At 40.3% G+C, this 20,809-nt stretch overlaps 1 protein-coding gene across 5 annotated transcripts in view; it reads left to right on the top strand.

The window, feature by feature from the left end:
- The window catches only part of STYK1 (serine/threonine/tyrosine kinase 1), a 49,984-nt gene that overhangs the window by 26,048 nt on the left and 3,127 nt on the right, over nt 1–20,809 (top strand). For all 5 annotated transcript variants that reach the window (XM_043441613.1, XM_043441615.1, XM_043441616.1 and 2 more), the window contains exons 2-10: nt 2,976–3,077; nt 6,508–6,656; nt 7,328–7,462; nt 10,086–10,352; nt 11,655–11,836; nt 12,322–12,405; nt 16,098–16,306; nt 18,188–18,228; nt 19,115–19,211. In XM_043441613.1, the coding sequence (XP_043297548.1) occupies nt 6,593–6,656; nt 7,328–7,462; nt 10,086–10,352; nt 11,655–11,836; nt 12,322–12,405; nt 16,098–16,306; nt 18,188–18,228; nt 19,115–19,211 (1,079 nt within the window). In that variant the 5' untranslated portion in view covers nt 2,976–3,077; nt 6,508–6,592. The remainder of the gene's footprint in view (nt 1–2,975; nt 3,078–6,507; nt 6,657–7,327; nt 7,463–10,085; nt 10,353–11,654; nt 11,837–12,321; nt 12,406–16,097; nt 16,307–18,187; nt 18,229–19,114; nt 19,212–20,809) is intronic.

Below are 20,809 nucleotides of genomic sequence, written 5' to 3'. Positions count from 1 at the left end.
CTTTGTGGCCCCATGGACTGTAGCCCATTAGGCTCCTCTGTCCATTGGATTCTCCAGGTGCAAATACTGGAATGTGTTGCCATTTCTTTCTTCAGGGGAGCTTCCAGATCCTGGGATTGAACCTGCATCTCTTGCACTGGCAAGCAGATTCTTTACCACTGAACCACCAAGGAATTTATATATTAGTATTCAGAGAGAATTGCAGAGACAAAAATGATGTAGAGAGAAATACTATTGTTACAAGTGAATTAAGAATTTTGTGATCTGAGTGCTTTGGTAGGCTTTGTGTGGTAAAGTTTCCTGTAGGTTTTCATGGATGTATGAGTATTATAGGTGTGCATTCCTTAAAAATTATATACATTTATTTGGTATATTATAGATTTCTCTGGCCAAAGTGTAATCATTGGAAAGAGCTTACTGTACAAACATCTGGAAAGCAATTTATTTATTCATTTAAAAAATATTTGTTGTTTATTTGACTTCACCAGGTCTTAGTTGTGGCACATGGACCTTTTAGTTGTGGCAAGAAACTTAGTTGTGGCATATGGGATCTAGTTCTCTGGCCAGGGATCAAACCTGCACCCCCTGCATTGGAAGGTGAAGTCTTTAGTCCCTGTTGGTAGGAATTTAGAGCTGTGATTCTTTGGATACCCTCTCTAGTCCCACTGATTCATTGCAACCTAAGAAATTTAAACCAACTCAAGACAGTCAAAAAAAAAAAAAAAGAAGAAGAAAGAAACTGGGTTCTGACCTTGACAGCCACAGAAAGTGGTGCTCTATAGTCTCCATAATTATCCAGATATGAGAAAGATCAGTAGTGGGCTGCTATTATCTTATATATGGCATGTCTGGCCAGCCTCTAGGAGGCATGTACTGTCCAACCTGTTTTAGAACTGATTTTCTCAGAGACAGAACTTTCAGTGGTATCTCCCAATCAAACACAGATTCTAATTATCCTCTCAAGGCCATGGAACTGTAAATGCTATCAATAGCAAATGAGACTGGTACACTGAAAATTCCAAAATATCAATGAAGGAAATGAAGCAAGAACAGAATAAATGGAAAGACATCCAATAGGAAGTAGGAAGACTTAATATTATTAAGACAACAATTTTCCCAAGTTGATATATGCAGTCAATGTAGTCTCTGCCACAATTCCAGATTTTTTTTTTTTAGGGATGGTGAGGTTGATTCTAAATTTCATTTAAAAAGGAGCACAAGGGATTGAAAGTATCCAAAACAATCTTCAAAAAGAGAACACTGTAGGACTCAGAGTTAATAATTTGAATTTTTTTGAGGGGGGCCACACTGAGCAGCTTATAAGATCTTAGTTCCTCGACTAGGGATTGAATCCAGACCCTTGGCAATGAAAGTGCTGAGTCCTAACTACTGGACCACCAGGGAATCCCCGCAACTTAATTATTTTAAAACATACTGCAAAGCTTCAGTGAAGACCATGTGATGTTGGCATAAGGAGAATCTGGAGTTCAGACCCTGTAACCCCTGTTTTCTGGCCTCCAGCCTCAGGTTGAATTACGGCCTCAGATTTCCTGGTTTTCAACTTACAGGCAGCAGACTGTAGGACTTCTCAGCCTCCATAGCCTTGTGAGCCAATTCCTATTTTAATTTCCTCTAATATATATACATATACATATAGGTATATATAGGTTCAATCCCTGGGTCAGGATGATCCTCTGGAGAAGGAAATGGCAACCCACTCCAGTATTCTTGCCTGGGAAATTCCCATGGACAGAGGAGCCTGGCGGGCTACAGTCTCTGGGGTCTCAAAGAGTCGGACATGACTTAGCAACTAAACAACAACAGAATATAGGTTTATCTCCTTGCTCCAGTGTCCAATTTCGTCTGATTGCTACTTGTTATTAAGCTGTGTCTTTAAACTCTGTGCTGTGTGTGCTGGACTAAGTCACTCAGTTGTGTCCAACTCCTTGTGACCCCATCGACTATAGCCTGCCAGGCTCCTCTGTCCAAGGGATTCTCCAGGCAAGAATACTGGAGTGGGTTGCCATGCCCTCCTGCAGGCGATCTTCCTGACCCAGAGACTGATCCCACATCTCTTGCGTCTGTCTTCCGCACTGGCAGATAGATTCTTTACCACTAATGTCACCTGGGAAGCCCTTAAACTGTCTAAGGGCTGATCAAATAAAACTAGTGGTGAGAACCTTGCTCTGGAAATGAAATAGAAAGTCACGTTGCATCCAAAGGTGAATGCTCTGTATAAGTGTGACGTCTAAGTGAAAGGGTATGAGCATGGACTTGGGTCTTTGGACACAGGTGTGTGTGGCTATGTGTTGTCATTGGGGGTTTCCACCCTGAGCAACTCCACGTGGGGACACACACACAGAACTTTATGTTTTGTGCTCAAGTATGTGTCAATGGGTGTGTAGTTTGGTTTCTGGGCAGAGCTCACTAGCTGGAGCTGGCTGTCACCTGCCCCTTTCTTCCTCCTGTGTCTGGTAAGAGAGGTACTCACAGAACTGACTTCCCAGAGTCAAACTTGTTTAACTGGCTGCTCCCTGAATAAAAATAATTACCTCTGATAATGCACCAAAAAGGAAGTAAGTAGAAAGGGAAATAAGAATCAGAATGACATTTTCAAATTATGTTTGGTTGTCTTGGCTGAGCTAACGTTTTATTTTTAGGAACTTGTTCTCGCCACCCTCTCAAGGCTTGCTGTTTCTTGCAGAGTGTTTTCCCTTTTGTGTGATCTTGTGGAATTGTGGGAACTCTCACCTTACCTTTTTGCCTCACAAACTAGATCAGAGGGACTTTGCTATCTTACAATTTGTTATCTTCATAGATCCCTTGCTATTTGCAAACCCACAGATAAGACTTTCCTTTTCTCTCTAAGATGTTTCTCCTGCCTACTCCTCTGTTGACTTAGGCTTCTGTCAACCAGTCACTCACCTGCCTGTCTTCTGAGTTGTAAGGAAATTGTTTAATTTTCATTCCCTCAGACAAACTCATGGAGCTCCAGAAAGAGTGAAAAGAAGATTCAACTGGCTGGGAGGTTTCTTTGCATACGTGTTTCCAGAACTGAGACACTCTGCCTCAATAAGGTATTAGTGGTTCCCCCCCCCCCCACCCCCGGCCCCAGTTTTATTTGTTTATTTATTTATTTACTTTACAATATTGTATTGGTTTTGCCATACATTGACATGAATCCGCCATGGGTGTACATGTGTTCCCCATCCTGAACCCCACTCCCACCTCCCTCCCCATCCCATCCCTCTGGGTCATCCCAGTACACCAGCCTCAACCCCTTGCATTCCTATACACTAACAATGAGAAAACAAAGAGTAATTAAGGAAACAATTCCATTCACCATTGCAACAAAAAGAATAAAATACTTCGGAATAAATCTACCAAAAGAAACAAAATACCTATATATAGAAAACTATAAAACACTGGTGAAAGAAATCAAAGAGGACACAAATAGATGGAGAAATATACCATGTTCATGGATTGGAAGAATCAATATAGTGAAAATGAGTATACTACCCAAAGCAATCTATAGATTCAATGCAATCCCTTAAACTACCAACAGTATTTTTCAGAGAACTAGAACAAATAATTTCACAATTTGTATGGAAATACAAAAAACCTTGAATAGCCAAAGCAATCTTGAGAAAGAAGAATGGAACTAGAGGAAGCAACCTACTTGACTTCAGTCTCTACTACAAAGCCACAGTCATCAAGACAGTATGGTACTGGCACAAAGACAGAAATATACATCAATGGAACAAAATAGAAAGCCCAGAGATAAATCCACACACCTATGGACACTTTGTCTTTGACAAAGGAGGCAAGAATATACAATGGAGAAAAGACAATCTCTTTAACAAGTGGTACTGGGGAAACTGGTCATCCATTTGTAAAAGAATGAAACTACATAACTTTCTAACACCATACACAAAAGTAAACTCAAATGGATTAAAGATCTAAATGTAAGACCAGAAACTATAAAACCCCTAGAAGAAAACATAGGCAAAACACTCACTGACATAAACCACAGCAGGATCCTCTATGACCCACCTCCCAAAATATTGGAAATAAAAGCAAAAATAAATGAATGGGAACTAATTAAAATTAAAAGCTTCTACACAACGAAGGAAACTATAAGCACAGTGAAAAGACAGCCTTCGGAATGGGAGAAAATAATAGCAAATGAAGCAATAGACAAAGGATTAATCTCAAAAATATACAAGCAACTCCTACAACTCAATTCCAGAAAAATAAATGACCCAATCAAAAAGTGGGCCAAAGAACTAAACAGACATTTCTCCAAAGAAGACATAAAGATGGCTAACAAACACATGAAAAGACGCTCAACATCACTCATTATCAGAGAAATGCAAATCAAAACCACAATGAGGTACCATTTCACGCCAGTCAGAATGGCTGCTATCCAAAAGTCTACAAGCAGTAAATGCTGGAGAGGGTGTGGAGAAAAGGGAAGCAACCTAGATGTCCATCAGCAGATGAATGGGTAAGAAAGCTGTGGTACATGTACACAATGGAATATTACTCAGCCATTAAAAAGAATACATTTGAATCAGTTCTAATCAGGTGAATGAAACTGGAGCCTTTTATACAGAGTGAAGTAAGCCAGAAAGAAAAACACCAATACAGTATACTAATGCATATATATGGAATTTAGAAAGATGGTAACGATAACCCTGTATGTGAGAAAGCAAAAGAGACACAGATGTATAGAACAGTCTTTTGGACTCTGTGGGAGAGGGTGAGGGCGGGATGATATGGGAGAATGGCACTGAAACATGTAAATTATCGTATGTGAAACGAATCGCCAGTCCAGGTTGGATGCATGGTACAGGGTATTAGTGGTTATCAGTATCAATAATAGGGATTCCTAGGTGGCGCTAGAGGTAAAGAACCCGCCTGCCAATGCAGGAGATGTAAGAGACGTGAGTTAGATCCCTGGGCCAGGAAGATCCCCTGGAGGAGGGTGGGGCAACCACTCCGGTATTCTTGCCTGGAGAATGCCATGGACAGAGGAGAGCCAGGAGGGCTTCAATCCATAGGGTCACACAGAGTCAGACATGATTGAAGTGAATTAGCACACATGCAAGCAGTATCAATAATAAAGCAAAACATATGATGTAACAGAAAGGAGCATGAAATGACTAATGTCATATTGTATAATATAGTATTTATCATATAAGCTACAATTCTGAATTTCTAAATTTTACCTTGTAATTAAATCTTTACAGAACTAGATCATCTGTTTAGAGTTAACCTAGGCAGTGGGAAATCACCATATTTGTTTCAGACCAATCAGAATTAAAGAAGTTGGCTTTGCTGGCCACAGAATCAGGTTAACCAAGGGCAAAATTAAGTTTTTACATGTATGCAAGAGTGGTAACCACTAGTTCTCTTCAGAAAGAAAAGACTGGATTTTTGGAACTGTGTGCTGATAATATGGAATTATTATTATGGAGGAGGGCATGGCAACCCACTCCAGTATTCTTGCTTGGAGAATCTCCATGAACAGAGGAGCCTGGCAGGCTACAATCCATGGGGTTGCAAAGAGTTGGACATGACTGAGTGACTAAACACAGCATATGCTGATTGTGTAGAGTACAAACATATAAAGAATCTCTGGCCACGTTAACAAGAAACTTGTAACCATAGTCTCCTTGAAGGAGAATTGGGAACTGGATAGACAGAGAAGGGTGGGGTGGAAAAAAGATTTTCATAGCATACCATTTTGTAGTTTTATTTTTGAATCATATGAATATATTTCCTTTTTGTTTAAAAAAAGAGAAGACTGCTTAGCACTGACACTTTCTTTAACCCATAAGTTAAAGAAACTTAAAGAACCCATAAGTTAAAGAACCCATAAGTTCTTTAACCCATAACTGGTAAGAATGAGGGTCTATGTCTATCTTTATATGAAGAACAGAGGAAGCTTCAGGAGCTGCAAAACTAAATAGTTTTATTGATAGCTGCTATCTGCTCATTAGTAGTGAGAATGCAGTGTAGGGGTATGTTAGAGAAGGAAAGCAAATGTATAACTCATCTCTCTTGAAATCCACCAACTATTTGTTCATGGTCTGAATTAGGTTTGTATAAAAATGAAATTAAGTGTTTTGTTTAAAAAATTAGGAGATACACAGAAAAAGAAAATTAGACCTGCTTAAGGACTGCTAGGGAGATAAATCTTTCCCACATCTGTTCCCATGGACCACAGTTTTACATTTGTGAACTTGATCATCAGAGCAGGAGTCTAGGGCAGGAGGGAGCCTTTAAAATAATTTGAGAAACAACAGCATGAAAGGATCAGACCAGATCAGGGCTAGATAAGCTGTATAAAAGGAAAATGGCAGGAAGAAACAATTCTTCCTGCTTGAACATCAGATAGATAGATGAATTGGTGGCTCAGAGTTTCAGGTAGCCAGATACTTGATAACCAGTGATCTGGAGAGGTGTTTTAAAGTTCTGTGTGCTCCATTTTATTTTTTTCAGAACAACTTAGGCCTTGGGAGTCATTCTCAGCGGTGCTCTGTGCATCCTCAAGGGGTCAAGCACTGGAGTGGACCACTGCGTTGTGATGGGAAATGAGAGGGGCGTGATGCGGATGCTGTTGGAATGCAGTCTCAGTGACAAGTTGTGTAGTAAGTACAGATGATACAGAAATCCATCCTCTGATTTTTGATGGAGATTAAGATCTAAAAAGGGCTTCAGAACAGGGCTTCCTAGGTGGCAGCTGAGGTAAACAATCCACCTGCCAAGGCAGGAGACATAAGAGACATGGGTTTGATCCCTGGGTTGGGAAGATTCCCTTGAGAAGGGCATGACAACCCACTCCAGTATTCTTGCCTGGAGAATCCCATGGACAGAGGAGCCTGGTGGGCTACAGTCCATAGGGTCGCACAGAGTCGGACACAACTAAAGTGACTTAGCATGCATGCACAAGATCTGAAGAGATTCTGGAAGAAAGATCATTTGATTTCTAATAAAATGAAGAGAGTGGTGAGAAAGGAATTGGCGCTAAGGATCATTGTCTCTGAAGGAGGTGGGCAGGGTGGGGGAGAGTGGCAATCAGAGATAAAGATGTGCTGCCTTTTCATCTCAGCAGGAAAAATGAGAGAGGAGGCACAGGATATACTTGCTGGGCTGAGAAACAGGGGCATAGGGATTCAGATCAGGGAGCTGATCTCAGTTGTGGTAGAGGGATCAGAAGGAAGAGATAATCATGTCACATACAGTGAGCTGAAGATTCATGGGGAGGGGGAGTCCGGTTAGGCTGCTTCTTCAATCTTTTCTTGCTTGATCTCCTACCTAGTTATCCAGGAACAGCAGTATGAAATCATCATCATCCCTACCTTCCTGGTTGGTACCTTCCTCATCCTCCTCGGCGTCATCCTGTGGCTTTTTATCAGAGGACAGAGAGCCCAACAGCAGTCTCCAGGACCTCGAGGTAAGATTCAAACAGGCTGGGCAGTGACTTGGGAAAGATGGAGATGGTAGGAAAGAAGACCCAAGCTTCAGTGAGCTCAAATCTCAAGGACTCTGATGAGATAGAGGGTATGGGTCCCCTCCTGTGGAGTTGAGAGGAGCAGGCAAGCCTTTCTTAGGGATGTCATGAGTTGAAATTCAATATTCAATATATGAATTTCATATACTCATATAACAAGAAATTTCATAATTTCTTGTTAGCTGAAAGAAGAGAAGGTGAGAGAGGCCTCATGTAACCTCTTTTTGTCTTCTTTGTCCTATTGTACCATCAAATCTTTGGCCATGTGAGTGTCTAAGGACTGGGGAGGAAGCCTGGGGATAAAGCCAAAGGCTTTGTAATGAGCTTTGAAGGATGACATTTTACTCTATAATACATTCCACCCCTACTTTGTGCTTATGGAATTTCTGATGTAAAGGAGTAGCCTTAATAATAGTCTTTTCTTTTTAAATGATTTTTAAAAATTTATTTATTTATGGTTGTGCTGTTCTTCATTGCTGCTCCTAGGCTTTCTCTAGTTTTGGCCAGCGAGGATTACTCTTCATTGTGGTGCACAGACTTACTCTGTGGCTTCTCTTGTTGTGGAACATGGGCTGTAGGGCACTCAGGCTCAGAAGTTGTGGCACATGGGCTTAGTTGCCCTGTGACATATGGAATCTTCCTGGATCAGGGATTGAACCCATATCCCCTCCATTGGTAGGCAAATTCTTAAACACTGGACCACCAGGGAAGTCCCATAATAGTCTCTGAAGCACTAGGTAGGAGATGATAGCATGCTATTCTGGAGTATCACTGAGCATATGATGAAAGACAGTCAGCTTGAATGGAAAACTTAGAGAAGAAAGAAGGGAAAAATTTCCTGACAGGGAAATGAATCTCTAGAGTGGTGGATCCCTTCTCCTTCTCTAAATTGTATCCTAATTTTCTTATTTGTTGTTGTTGTTGTTGTTGAGTCACTAAATCATGTCCAAATTTTTGTGACCCCATGGACTGCAGCACGCCAGGCTTCCTTGTCCTCTACTATCTCCCCAAGTCTGCTCAAGTTTATGTCCTTTAAGTTGGTGATGCTATCTAACCATTTCATCCTCTGTCAACCCCTTCTCCTTTTGCATTCAATCTTTCCCAGCATCAGGGTCTTTTCCAATGAGTCGGCTGTTCACATCAGGTGGCCAAAGAATTGGAGCTTCAGCTTCAGCAACAGTCCTTCCAAAGAATATTCAGGATTGATTTCTTTAGGATTAATTGGTTTGATCTCCTTGCAGTCCAAGGGACTCTCAAGAGTCTTCTCCAGCACCACAGTTAAAATATATAGCATATGTAAAACAAAAGTCCTGAAATTCCCTCACAATTTCCTCTTCATAGTCTTCCCTGTCATAATAAATGGCAAGCCAAGCTTGCTATGTGTTCAATCTAAAATGAAGTCTAAAAAAAAAAAAAAAAAAAATCAATAAAATGAAGTCTAAATGAAATCTGAAGGTGTCCTTGCCTCCTCTTTCTCTCCCATTCTGTATCCAATCTATTAGCAAATCCTGTTTAACTGTACCTTCAAAATAGACTCAAGTCACCCTCACCTCTCAGAGAAAATTGTAATACACCATTACCTAGTCTCCCTGCTTCTGCCTGTATCCTTTTATGGTCTGTTCTCCTCAGAGCAGTGGAATGACTCTTTTAAGGCTTAAGCGAGCCCTGTTAATTCTCTGCATGAAATCTCCAGTAGCTTCTTATCTTAGAATGAAAAATAGATTAAATTCTTTCAGTGGCCTTACATGATCAGAGTCTTCTCTGGCCTCATCTCCTGTAACCCTCTTATTGTCTTACTTGGTTCCAGGCTCACTGATTTCAATGTTGTTGTTTAGTCGCTAACTCATGTCCAACTCTTTGCGACTCCATGGACTGTAGCCCATCAGGCTCCTCTGTCTATGGGATTTCCAGGCAAGAATACTGGAGTGGGTTGCCATTTCCTTCTCTAGGGGATCTTCCCCACCCAGGAATCTAACCCAGGTCTCCTGCATTGCAGGCAGATTCTTTACCGACTGAGCTATGAGGGAAGCCCATAACCACTGGACTGCCAGGGAAATCTAAGACCTTCTTGATTGAGACTCTGGGAAATGTGGAATAATTTGATTTTGGGGACAACTTGAGGGAAGAAGAATAACGTTAGCTTAGAGTTGAGTACTTATCCATACCTCTGTTTCACCCTTGAAAGTCACTTTATTGACTCAAATGATAGTTCCCCTGGCAGTTACCACCACCTTTAGGTGTCCGTGGTTTGAAGACCTATTCAGTAGCTTTTTGAATTGTCTCTAGACTCTACTCATACTGAACTGGAATTCTGAAGACTGAACAGAAATGTCTTTACCAATTTTCAGAGGTCCATCTTGAGTTGCCTTAGAAGTAATGGGATTATGACATATATTCTACAAGGTTTGTCTTGATGCTGGTTCATAGAGAAGCACCTGAAGCTACCTCACCTTGACCCAAGAGATAAAATTGCTGAAGGGACTTCTTGGTGGTTTGTTTGTGGTTCTGATTTCCTGGAGTCCCTGGGACCAGGAAAAAGCTGGTTGGTGTCACCTCTTTGCTTTAGGTGTTGCCCATGTACCTCTATCTGGGAACCTAAGCCAGGAAGCAGCAGGACCTGGGGAAACTGTGTTTGTACCACTTGAGGAGACCTCGGTGGAAAGCCTTCTGCGAACTTCTGCACATGCCCTGGCTAAGCTGCAGGTGCCCCGGGAGCAACTCTCTGAAGTTCTGGAGCAAATCCACAGTGGTAGCTATGGGGCCATCTATCGCACCACGATGCACACTGGGAACCCTGCAAAGCCCAAGAGTGTGGTCCTCAAGAGTTTAAAAGGTAAAAGGAGGGGTATTGGACTTATTTTCCTCTTTTAACAGTTTTACTGTGAACCCTCAATGGAGAATGCTAACAGGATTTTCAGACATTGGGATGTTAATCAGGAGATAGTTGTGACCACAGTTGGCCCACAATAAGAAGGGAATAGAAAGTAAAAATTCAAGAACAGAAAAGTTCTTCTTTGGGTCTTTCCCTAGCTCAACCTTGCCTATTAAGGATGTTAAAACTAACTTTTTGCCTATTGGATATTTCTTGGATGAGTATTTTGAGGCTGTTTCTTCATTTTTCTTGACTATTTGATTTCTTTTCCAGATACTTCATTTTCTTTTGGACTGATACTCATGATGTGGACCACTAATGATGGATACATAAAACAGAACAAAGATAGGATTAGCAAGAATCATAATCAAAAGGTCTAGAAGTGATAATATTTTAATGTGTGATACTATTTTTTTTATCATTGCTATTTTTATTGAATGTAATTAAAAGCAGAAGGGACAATAAACAGTTTCTCCAGCAAACAAAAGAAAACAAGCAAACAAAACAGAAGCAAAGTGCTTTAAGAAAGCAATGGAATACAGATCTTTTCTTGGTTTAGAACATTGAGGTTTGGGAGATTGTCACCTCAGCTTAATCTGTGTAATAGTCACACATATTTGTAACCTGAACACCATCCTGGATTCCTTCTTCTTCAAATCTATAGAGCTCTGGTGGAAAGTCATTCTTTAGGCATCAAATGAGAATCATGAAATTTGAACCTATATACATATCAACCGTTAGTTTTCTATTCCTTCAACAAAATATTAATATCTATGTTATAGCCAGGGGCTTCCACGTAGCTCAGCAATAAAGAATCTGTCTGCAATGCAGGAGAAACAGGTTCAGAAAAATCCCCTGGAGAAGGAAATGGCAACCCACTCCAGTATTCTTGCCTGCAGAATCCCATAGACAGAGGAGCCTGGTGGGCTACAGTCCATGAGGTCCCAAAAGAGTCAGATATAACTTAGTGACTAAACAACAAGAAAACAGTATGTGTGATAATATTTTAATGTAAACAGAACAGTTTTCTATTAGGCAGAGGAAAGTCTAACTAGTTCTGAAGAACTGTGGTTCTATGTTACCTTTGATAAAAGAACAGTGACATCGAAGATCATCTAATTGATCCGCTTTCTGTTTACTTTTGGTCTATGCTCATTCCCCTTTGGGATCTTGAAATCTATCATCTGAGGTTGCTTCCTGCCTCATACTCCCCACTTTATTGGTGACACTGCTCATTCCGCATGGTTCTTCTGTCCCCCGCAGAACCAACTGGGCTCCAAGAGGTGCAGGATTTCTTAGGGCGAATCCAATTCTATCAGTACTTGGGGAAGCACAAGAACCTGGTACATCTGGAAGGCTGCTGCACAGACAGGCTGCCGCTCTACATGGTATTGGAGGATGTGGCCCAGGGAGACCTGCTCAGCTTTCTCTGGACCTGTCGCCGGGTGAGCGGTGGGGCAGAGGTGTTAGGAAGAAAGGCTTGACCTGGTTGATTAGCTGTGCACATACCAATTAGCCTGACAAATTCTGTTCTTCCTTCATCCTGCTATTCACCTACATTCTTTATTATTTTCCTGGTCCAGTAAATCATGGCACTTCTCTGCATACCTGGGAATCTCTCATACCATCTCTCCTTGAATCTTTTAGCTTTTGTACATTTTTTAGTTTTTAAATTTTTATTTATTTATTTTTGGCTGTGCCACGTGGTTAGTGGGATCTAACTTCCCTGACAAGGGATCAAACCCAGGCCCTTTGCAGTAAAAGTGTGGGTTCCTAACCACTGGACTGCCAAGGGAATTCCCAAGTCCTTATATTTTTGTGTCTTTGCCCTTGCTTCAGTAACTGCATTTAAGAATATTTCTTTCCCTATTTTTTCCTTTAGATCTGTTCATGTCATTTTGATGCAATGCCTTTTTCTTTATCTCTTTAGGATGTGATGACCATGGATGGTCTTCCCTATGACCTCACAGAGAAACAAATATATCACATTGGGAAGCAGGTCCTTTTGGCTTTGGTAAGGCTTGGAGAAGTGACAACAGATGGCAGTGATCTTTTTTGTTAACCTGGTATTTAATGTCATGTTTCTCATATTATGTTCTCAAATGGGGTATATATTATAAATGAAATTGGATGGAAGTTAGGGGGCAGAAACTCAAGCATCGATAAATAGTTTTCAATTTTCTCTTTATGAAATTATTTAGATAATATAATTCAGGATTGGTAATTCTAGGTAGAAAGTGGTCAATTTAGGGTTTCTAGAAGAAACAGGAAGGGTTTTATTTCTTTTATTGTTCATTAAAAAATAATTTTTTTTTGACCACACCATGAGGTATGTGGGATCTTAGTTCCCTGACCAGGGATCAAACCCATGCCCTGGGAAGCACAGAATCTTAACTACTGGACCACCAGGGAAGTCCCAAGAAGGGTTTTAAAAGTTTTCTCAGTCTTAAAGGTAAAAGCACCAGGGCCAAGAGCTATATGTCCACATGTTGTTCACTCAGTCGTGTCCGATTGTTTGCAGCTGTATGGACTGTGGCCGGCCAGGCTCCTCTGTCTTCCACTATCTCCCAGAGTTTGCTCAAATTCATGTCTATTGAGTCGGTGATGCTATCTAGTCACCTCATTCTTTGCTGCCCCCTTCTCATACTTCTCTGTTACCAGATGTAAAAGAGGAAAAGATAAGATAAGCTAGTAGAAGATTTGGGAAGAGAAAACAAATGGGTGAAAGTCTACAGAGCCAGGAGGATGTTTATAATTTATACCTGAAGAACAAGAAATACTAGCTCAGAATGTGTTAGGTAGGAGACTTGCTGTAATGCTGAATGTGACAAGAATTGCAGATACTTGAAAAAGAACAAAGAACAAGTGGAAGAGGAGGAATAAGAAAGGGGTGAAAATGAGATCATTTCTTTATTTTAAACTAACCTAAATAGGGACTTCCCTAGTGGTCTGGTGGTTGACTCTGCACTTCTAATACAAGGGACACGAGTTTGATCCCTGACCAGGGAACTAGGATCCCACGTGTCTTGTCAATGTCATCCAGTTGTGGTGGTTCTCAAACACCTTCTTGGCTGTGCTGGAATAATTTTGATACTTCTTAAAAATATGGATTACCAGGCTCCTCTCCCTAGATTTTGGTTAAGTAAACCCGGAGTTAAAACCTTGTGAGTTTATAAAGCTTTCAGGTAGTTCTGATTTGTGTGCATGCTCAGTAGCTCAGTTGTGTCCGACTTTGTGACCCCTTTGTGGACTGTAGCCCTTCAGGATCCCCTGTTCATGGGATTTTTCAGTCAAGAATACTGGAGTGGGTTTTTACTTCTGGACTAAAAAGTATTAGTAGAATTTGTAGTACTTACTATGAATTAGAATACCTGGCTTTGGTCACTTAATGTGGCCTTGTGTAATCATTTAGATTTATCGGAAAGCTACTTCCCTAACTTATCTCATCTAGTTACTTTAGGGACAAAATGAACTGATGTAAAATTGTATATAAATTTACTATCATGACAGTTTTGCCACATATTATTATTGTTGTGCAGTCACTAAGTTGTATCTGACTCTTTGTGACCCCATGGCCTGCAACATGCCAGGCTTCCCCCTCCTTCACTATCTCCCAGAGTTTGCTCAGATTCATGTCCATTGAGTTGGTGATGCTATCTAACCATCTCATCCTCTGCTGCCCTCTTCTCCTTTTGCCTTCAATCTTTCCCAGCATCAGGGTCTTTTCAAATGAGTCAGCTCTTCCCATCAGGTGGCCAAAGTATTGGAGTTTCAGCTTCAACATCAGTCCTTCCAATGAACACCCAGGACTGATGTCCTTTAGGATGGACTGGTTGGATCTCCTTGCAGTCCAAAGGACCCTTAAGGGTCTTCTCCAACACCACAGTTCAAAAGCATCAATTCTTCGGTGCTCAGCTTTCTTTATAGTCCATTTCTCACATCCATACACGAACACTGGAAAAACCATAGCCTTGACTAGATGGACCTTTGTTGGCAGAGTAATGTCTCTGCTTTTTAATATGCTGTCTACGTTGGTCATAGCTTTCCTTCCAAGGAGTAAGCGTCTTTTAATTTCATGGCTGCAATCACCATCTGCAGTTATTTTGGAGCCCAGAAAAATAAAGTCAGCCATTGTTCTATTGTTTCCCCATCTATTTGCCATGAAATGATGGGACCAGATGCCATGATCTTAGTTTTCTGAATGTTGAGCTTTAAGCCAACTTTTTGACTCTCGTCTTTCACTTTCGTCAAGAGGCTTTTTAGTTCCTCTTCACTTTCTGCCATAAGGGTGGTGTCATCTGCATATCTGAGGTAATTGATATTTCTCCTGACAATCTTGATTCCAGCTTGTGCTTCCTCCAGCCCACCATTTCAGAAAAATGTGAAATCAGGCCAGGGCCAGAGTCAGAATATGAGATTTTATTTTCCAAACCCAGTATGAATATTATTTGGCTTATTTGCTCAGTTTGCTACTCTTGGTTTGTTTGTTTAAAGCAAAGTTAGTATATTTACTAATAAATTTGTCTTCAAAAATGAAAAGGGTAGATCAATGTATCAGAAATGTATGGATCAATGTCAGACCCAGAGAATGTACAACACAAAAAGTGCACCCTTTTGTAAGCTCTGAACTCCAGTTGAAAACAATGTACCTGTGTAGGGCTTCCCTGGTAGCTCAGCTGGTAAGCAATCTGCCTGCAATGCAGGAGACTCTGGTTCAGTTCCTGAGTTGGGAAGATTCCCTGGAGGAGGGCCTGGCAACCCACTCCAGTATCCTTGCCTGGAGAATCCCATGGACAGAGGAGCCTGGAGGGCTACAGTCCATGGGATCAAAAAGAGTCGGACCCAACTGAGCGACTAAGCATATAGGGCTTCCCAAATGGTACAGTCATAAAGAATCTGCCTGCCAATGCAGAAGTTGCAAGAAGAGACTTGGGTTTGATCCCTGTATCAGGAAGATCTCCTGGAGGATGAAATGGCAAACCACTCCAGTATTCTTGCCTGGGAAATCCCATGGAGAGAGGAGCCTGGTGGGCTATAGTCCATGGGGTTGCAGAGTCACAACTGAGCACATAGCCGTAACAAATGTATCACAGTGGTACAAGTTGTTAATAATAGAGGAAACTGAGGGGCAGGAGGCATGAGTGCTCTGGGTTTTCCACTCAACTTTGTTTTCACCCTAAAACAGCTCATAAAAAAAATAATAAAGTTTTGATTTTTTTTAAAAGAATGAATTTCTGGTATCAGTTTGTTTATCTTAAACACAGTGCAAACATGTCTGATTCATTATAAGTATTGTGCTCCTTATGAATTAGAATATTTGGTTCTGGTCACTGCCACTTAGTACCTGTATGGACGTGACATTCTTTTTTTTTTTTTTTTTAATTAAACTTTTCATTTTGTATTGCAGCATAACTGATGAACAATGCTGTGATAGGTTCAGGTGGGCAACAAAGGGACTCAGCCATATAAATACATATTGCTGTATTTAAAATGGATAACCAGCAAGGGCCTACTGTAGAGCCCAGGGAACTCTGCTCAGTGTTATGTGGCAGCCTGGATGGGAGGGAGTTTGGGGGAGAATGGATATGTCATTATTGATGCAGCTTGTTCAGGGTAGAAAATGTCTTTTTGAGGATCTGCTTCACTCTACCTGGGACCCAAGCCATGACCTCAGAGAGCTGATCCATTTTGACCTCACGTTGACAGGAATTTCTCCAGGAGAAGCGTCTGTTCCATGGCGATGTGGCAGCCAGGAATATTCTAATCCAGTGTGACCTCACTGCTAAGCTCTGTGGGCTGGGCCTGGCTTATGAAGTTCTCTCCCGAGGGGCCATCTCCTCCACTCATGTCGTACCTCTCAAGTGGCTTGCCCCGGAACGGCTTCTGCTGAAACCAGCTGGCATCAAAGGAGATGTGTACGGTTTGTTCCTGCCCCGTGGAGTTCCTCCTTTCTTGACTTCAGTGCCTTCTGCCTGTGAACATGACTGGGTCTATTGTCAATTAAGTCTACACATGAAGTCTCTGCTTTGAAGTCAGACAGACTCTCAAGCAAAAATGTGTGTTATGTGGCAGAGCTCATATTTGGCAGCTGTCTGCAATCCTTTTTAGTGCCTCCTGAAGTATTCCCTCTGTGTTAGATTAGAAGCCTTAATTAGGAGAGAAAAAATGAAAAATGAATAGATTATTCACACCAGTATCTGAGGATTTGATTTGGTAGAGTTTTAAGGCAGGTCCACTGAATCAAAAGTTTAAACTAGGAGCTATTAAAATAAAAAGAAATATATGTATACACATACATATATGTATGTGCTGTGCTAAATCACTTCAGTCATACCTGACTGTGACCCCATGGACTGTAGCCTGACAGGCTCCTCTGTCCATGAAATTTTCCAGGCAAGAATACTGGAGTTGGGTAGCTTATTCCTCCTCCAAGGGGTCCTCCTGACTCAGGGATCAAATGCTATCTCTTACATCTCCTGCATTGTCAGGCGGGTTCTTTATCACTGCACTAGAGAAGCCCATGTATACATGTATTTATATACTCAATTTATTTTAACTTAAAACATATAAATGGATATTTATTTATCAGTCTTTCAGAGGAAGGCCAAGAGGATACACGTGCTATGCTAAATGAAGTTACATGTTGTATTTCTTATATAAAACAATTGTGATGCAGTTTGACTGCAGACATTTATTGTTAATTTCCCCCCAGTTTTCTACAGTTGTCTCACTCACACAGTTTGACAACACTCTCTTTTTAGTGGCTTGATTTTAGAGAATGCTTTCAAAGCATTCAACCTAGTTTTCAGGAAAATAAGGCTTTTGGCATGTATATTTAATCAACCTACATAGTATTTAATTATGTAGTTATAGTTACATGTATGATTGGCATAAACAGGATTGTAAAGAATTACAATTGACTTTTGGTAACCATATGACTCATCTGCTTGGAGGAGCAGGTAGGTGTAATACAAAATATCTTACCAGCCATGACTGTTAGGAGCTTCAGGGGAAATTTAGAACATCAGTTAATGTGGTGAATCAATTAAGACACTGATTTTTCATTTCATTGCTGTTTCACTGATATCTGCTTTTCAATAGAGGTCTGGAAGTAATAAACTTCCTTGGGAGATACTGCTCATTTCACAATGATGCTGTAGAATAATGAAACATATGTCTCTCAAATCACATTGTTTAGGCAACTACCTACCCCATTTATGTATAAAACTTGCTTCTGTTAATGTTTTACCTAGGTTTGGGCAATTAGATCTACTGAGGAAATAGTAGATAAATGATAAACCCTGCTTGGCCTTGAACTAAGAATAAAAGCTGGAATTTCAGCAGAAGGAATGGAAAAGATGAAAAAGATACACAGGGGGATTTTTATATATTTGAGTGAATATGTTTGCATTTGCATAAGCACTCATAGCATTTAACAAATAAGAGTAAATATCTATTAATGTGTAAATACCTATGAATGTGTAATATCTATTCATATGTAATATTTAACAAATAATAGTAAATATCTATTAATGTGTAGAAAGGAGACATAAATCAAGCTCTCAAGCAAATTAGATTCTAAGGGGACTGGACAGAAATATTTTCTAATTGCATAACTATTATGCCATTATATAATAATGGCTTATTGTACCAATGGCTTATAGTACCAATCACCCTTGATTCCCATTCACTGCCATTGTCATGGGTTTCTTACTGAAGGTCTCTGGTATTTAAGTGAGCTATCTTTATGAAAGGCAGAAATAAAAATGAAGTAAACAGCTTTGTTTCTTTTACAGCTGGTCTTTTGGGATCCTGCTATACGAGATGGTGACTCTAGGTAAGGAGAATCCCCAAAGTAGTGTGCACCCCTATAGAAATATGCAAGGATGTTTATTTGTGTGGTAGATGACATTTGTTGTGAGAAGGGGTTTCAGTACAACTGCTGAAGATCGAACTGAGCTGACACATTTTCAGAATCCAAGCTTGATTTTTGAGATAGTCTTATAAAGTCATGATTCCCTTCCTATCTGTCTCCCTCCTTCCTCTTTCTTTCCCCCAAGACTTTACCAATTTCATGGCACATTTTAAAATCCAACGAGTATTCCAAGGATGATCTCATGTGTGCTCAGTTGCTCAGTCGTGTCCGACTCTTTGCAACCCCATGGGCTGTTGCCTGCCAGGTTCCTCTGTCCATGGAGTTTTTCAGGCAAATTCTTGCTGGAGAGGGTTGCCATTTCCTTCTCCAGGGGATCTTCCCAATCCAGAGATCGAAACCACATCTCTTGAGTTTCCTGAAATGAAAGGTGAATTCTTTACCTCTAGCGCCACCTGGGAGGCCCCTAGGCTGATCGTGCATAAATATAAAAATGCTGTCTTTAGATTTATTAATCCATTTGACTGAGAAACTGCAGCACTTTCTCTTGTTTGAGAAGCAGAGGGCAGATCTTATTTCTCCTTCGCAGCTCTGCTTTATTTTGTTACATTCCTAAAGACTTGACATTTTCCTAAATTATCAGGTCTCCCTCCCCCAACAGCTCCTTTCTCCAAAATTCTCCAAGTTTATACCCTTATCTGATCACCAGGGATCAACTATATTATACCTATTAGGTTTCCTACTTTTGTAGGTGATTAGCCCAGGTGGATGGAGAATAGTGTTAGTTATAGTTTATGTTCTAGAAGACCCTAAAGTTGTCTTACTCGTCTCACTCTTTTCATACCAACAGGGGCACCTCCATATCCTGAGGTCCCTCCTACCAATATCCTACAGCATCTCCAAAGAGGGCAAATCATGGAGAGACCCAGTAGTTGCACACACACCATGTAAGTGGCTTTTAAAATCGTTTTTGCTCTTAATCAGTCATGCCCTTTGTAAAGTGGCTCAGATGATCCTCAGCTGTCCTCTATGTGCTAAGGTACAATCTTAAACCAAACCTATGCAGAAAATACATCTGCTCATATATATGTGTATATGAGTCTTTACATCTGTGTGTGTGTGTGTATGTGTGTATACATGCACACACACAAACACACACATACACAATATGGAGGCAGCCACTGAATGCTATATTAGAAATTTAGATTTGCTAACATTGTTAAAGCTTAGTTCCTCTGGAATCTTTCAAAACAGACGAAATCAAATGCAGATACAACACTGTTTTAGCTATATAAATGTCAGTCTCAGAGACTACCAGCTTCAGTTCTAATATAGTTGTCATAAAATCCACAGTTACTCACTGGTTCTTATTTGATATTTAACTTTAAAAAATATTTTCCTGGTTCTAAGCATGTTGGAAGCCCATCAGAAGAAAGACAGTGAGAAGAAATTAGACAGCAGAAGGAAGATATCAAATTGCCAGCAGAAAGGGACAGTTGGTGAACTAACATAGAAGCAGAAAATTAAAAATTACACACAGAATTTCATAAACAACAAAGTACAAAGCAGGTTATTATAGACTATAAGAAAGGCTTCAATTATTTTTAAGAAGGCAGGAGATAATATATTGATATACATTTCTATTTAAATTGCTGTTATTTTGTAAATTCTTCAGTACTGAAAAGGTAACTTTCCAGCACCTGAGTTTCCCACAAATAAAAACAGTAATTATATCAAGCATATTAAAAATGCTAAAAATCATAACTTTATATACTTACACATAGTATAGTGCTACTGGCTGAGTATACTAGAATGAAATTATTGACAAATATTTCTTGTAGGCTTTATATATGTGTGTGTGTGTGTGTGTGTGTGTGTGTGGCTGTACTTGATACTGGGGATAGGCAGAGACATTTAAATGAAAAAGTACCTTATCTTGAAGCATGTAATATTTGGATAAGGAATACCTGAAAGAACATGAAAATCAACAGAAAGTGTGAAGGAATGAGTAGACTGGTTAAAAGCTCAGATTCATGTCATAGTCAAAAAAACACATGTTCAGTCTTAGTCTTATATGTTACATTGTTTACTTAACTTAAAATAGGTAAAATGGTAGTCCTGCCTCAAAGTAATTGTGAGGCTGCAATGAAATAATGCATGTTGAGTTTCCCTTCCATGCCTTTTGGGCTTCCCTGATGGCTCAGTGGGTAAAGAATCTTCCTGCAATGCAGGAGACACAGGAGACTCAGGTTGGGTCCTTGGGTCCAAAAGACCCCCTGGAGGAGGAAATGGCAACCCACTCTAGTATTCTTGCCTAGAAAATCCCATGGACAGAGGAGCTTGGTGGGCTACAATCTGTGGGATTGCAAAGTCAGACATGACTGAATAGTCGACTAAGCCACCATGCCTTTTACAATAAGTATGTTCTTGGTAAATGTTATCAGTATTAGTAGAGTAACATAATATCTTATACAAAATCTAATGGTACAACATTAAAGAGTGTGGGAAACACAGTGTGTGCTGAGGTTATAAGGGAAGGAATTTA

This window comes from Cervus canadensis, chromosome 21 (genome assembly GCF_019320065.1).
Source record: "Cervus canadensis isolate Bull #8, Minnesota chromosome 21, ASM1932006v1, whole genome shotgun sequence".
In the NCBI taxonomy this organism is placed as follows: Eukaryota; Metazoa; Chordata; class Mammalia; order Artiodactyla; family Cervidae; genus Cervus; species Cervus canadensis.
Note: the sequence above shows the minus strand (reverse complement) of the source record. Positions and strands in the feature narration are given on the sequence as shown.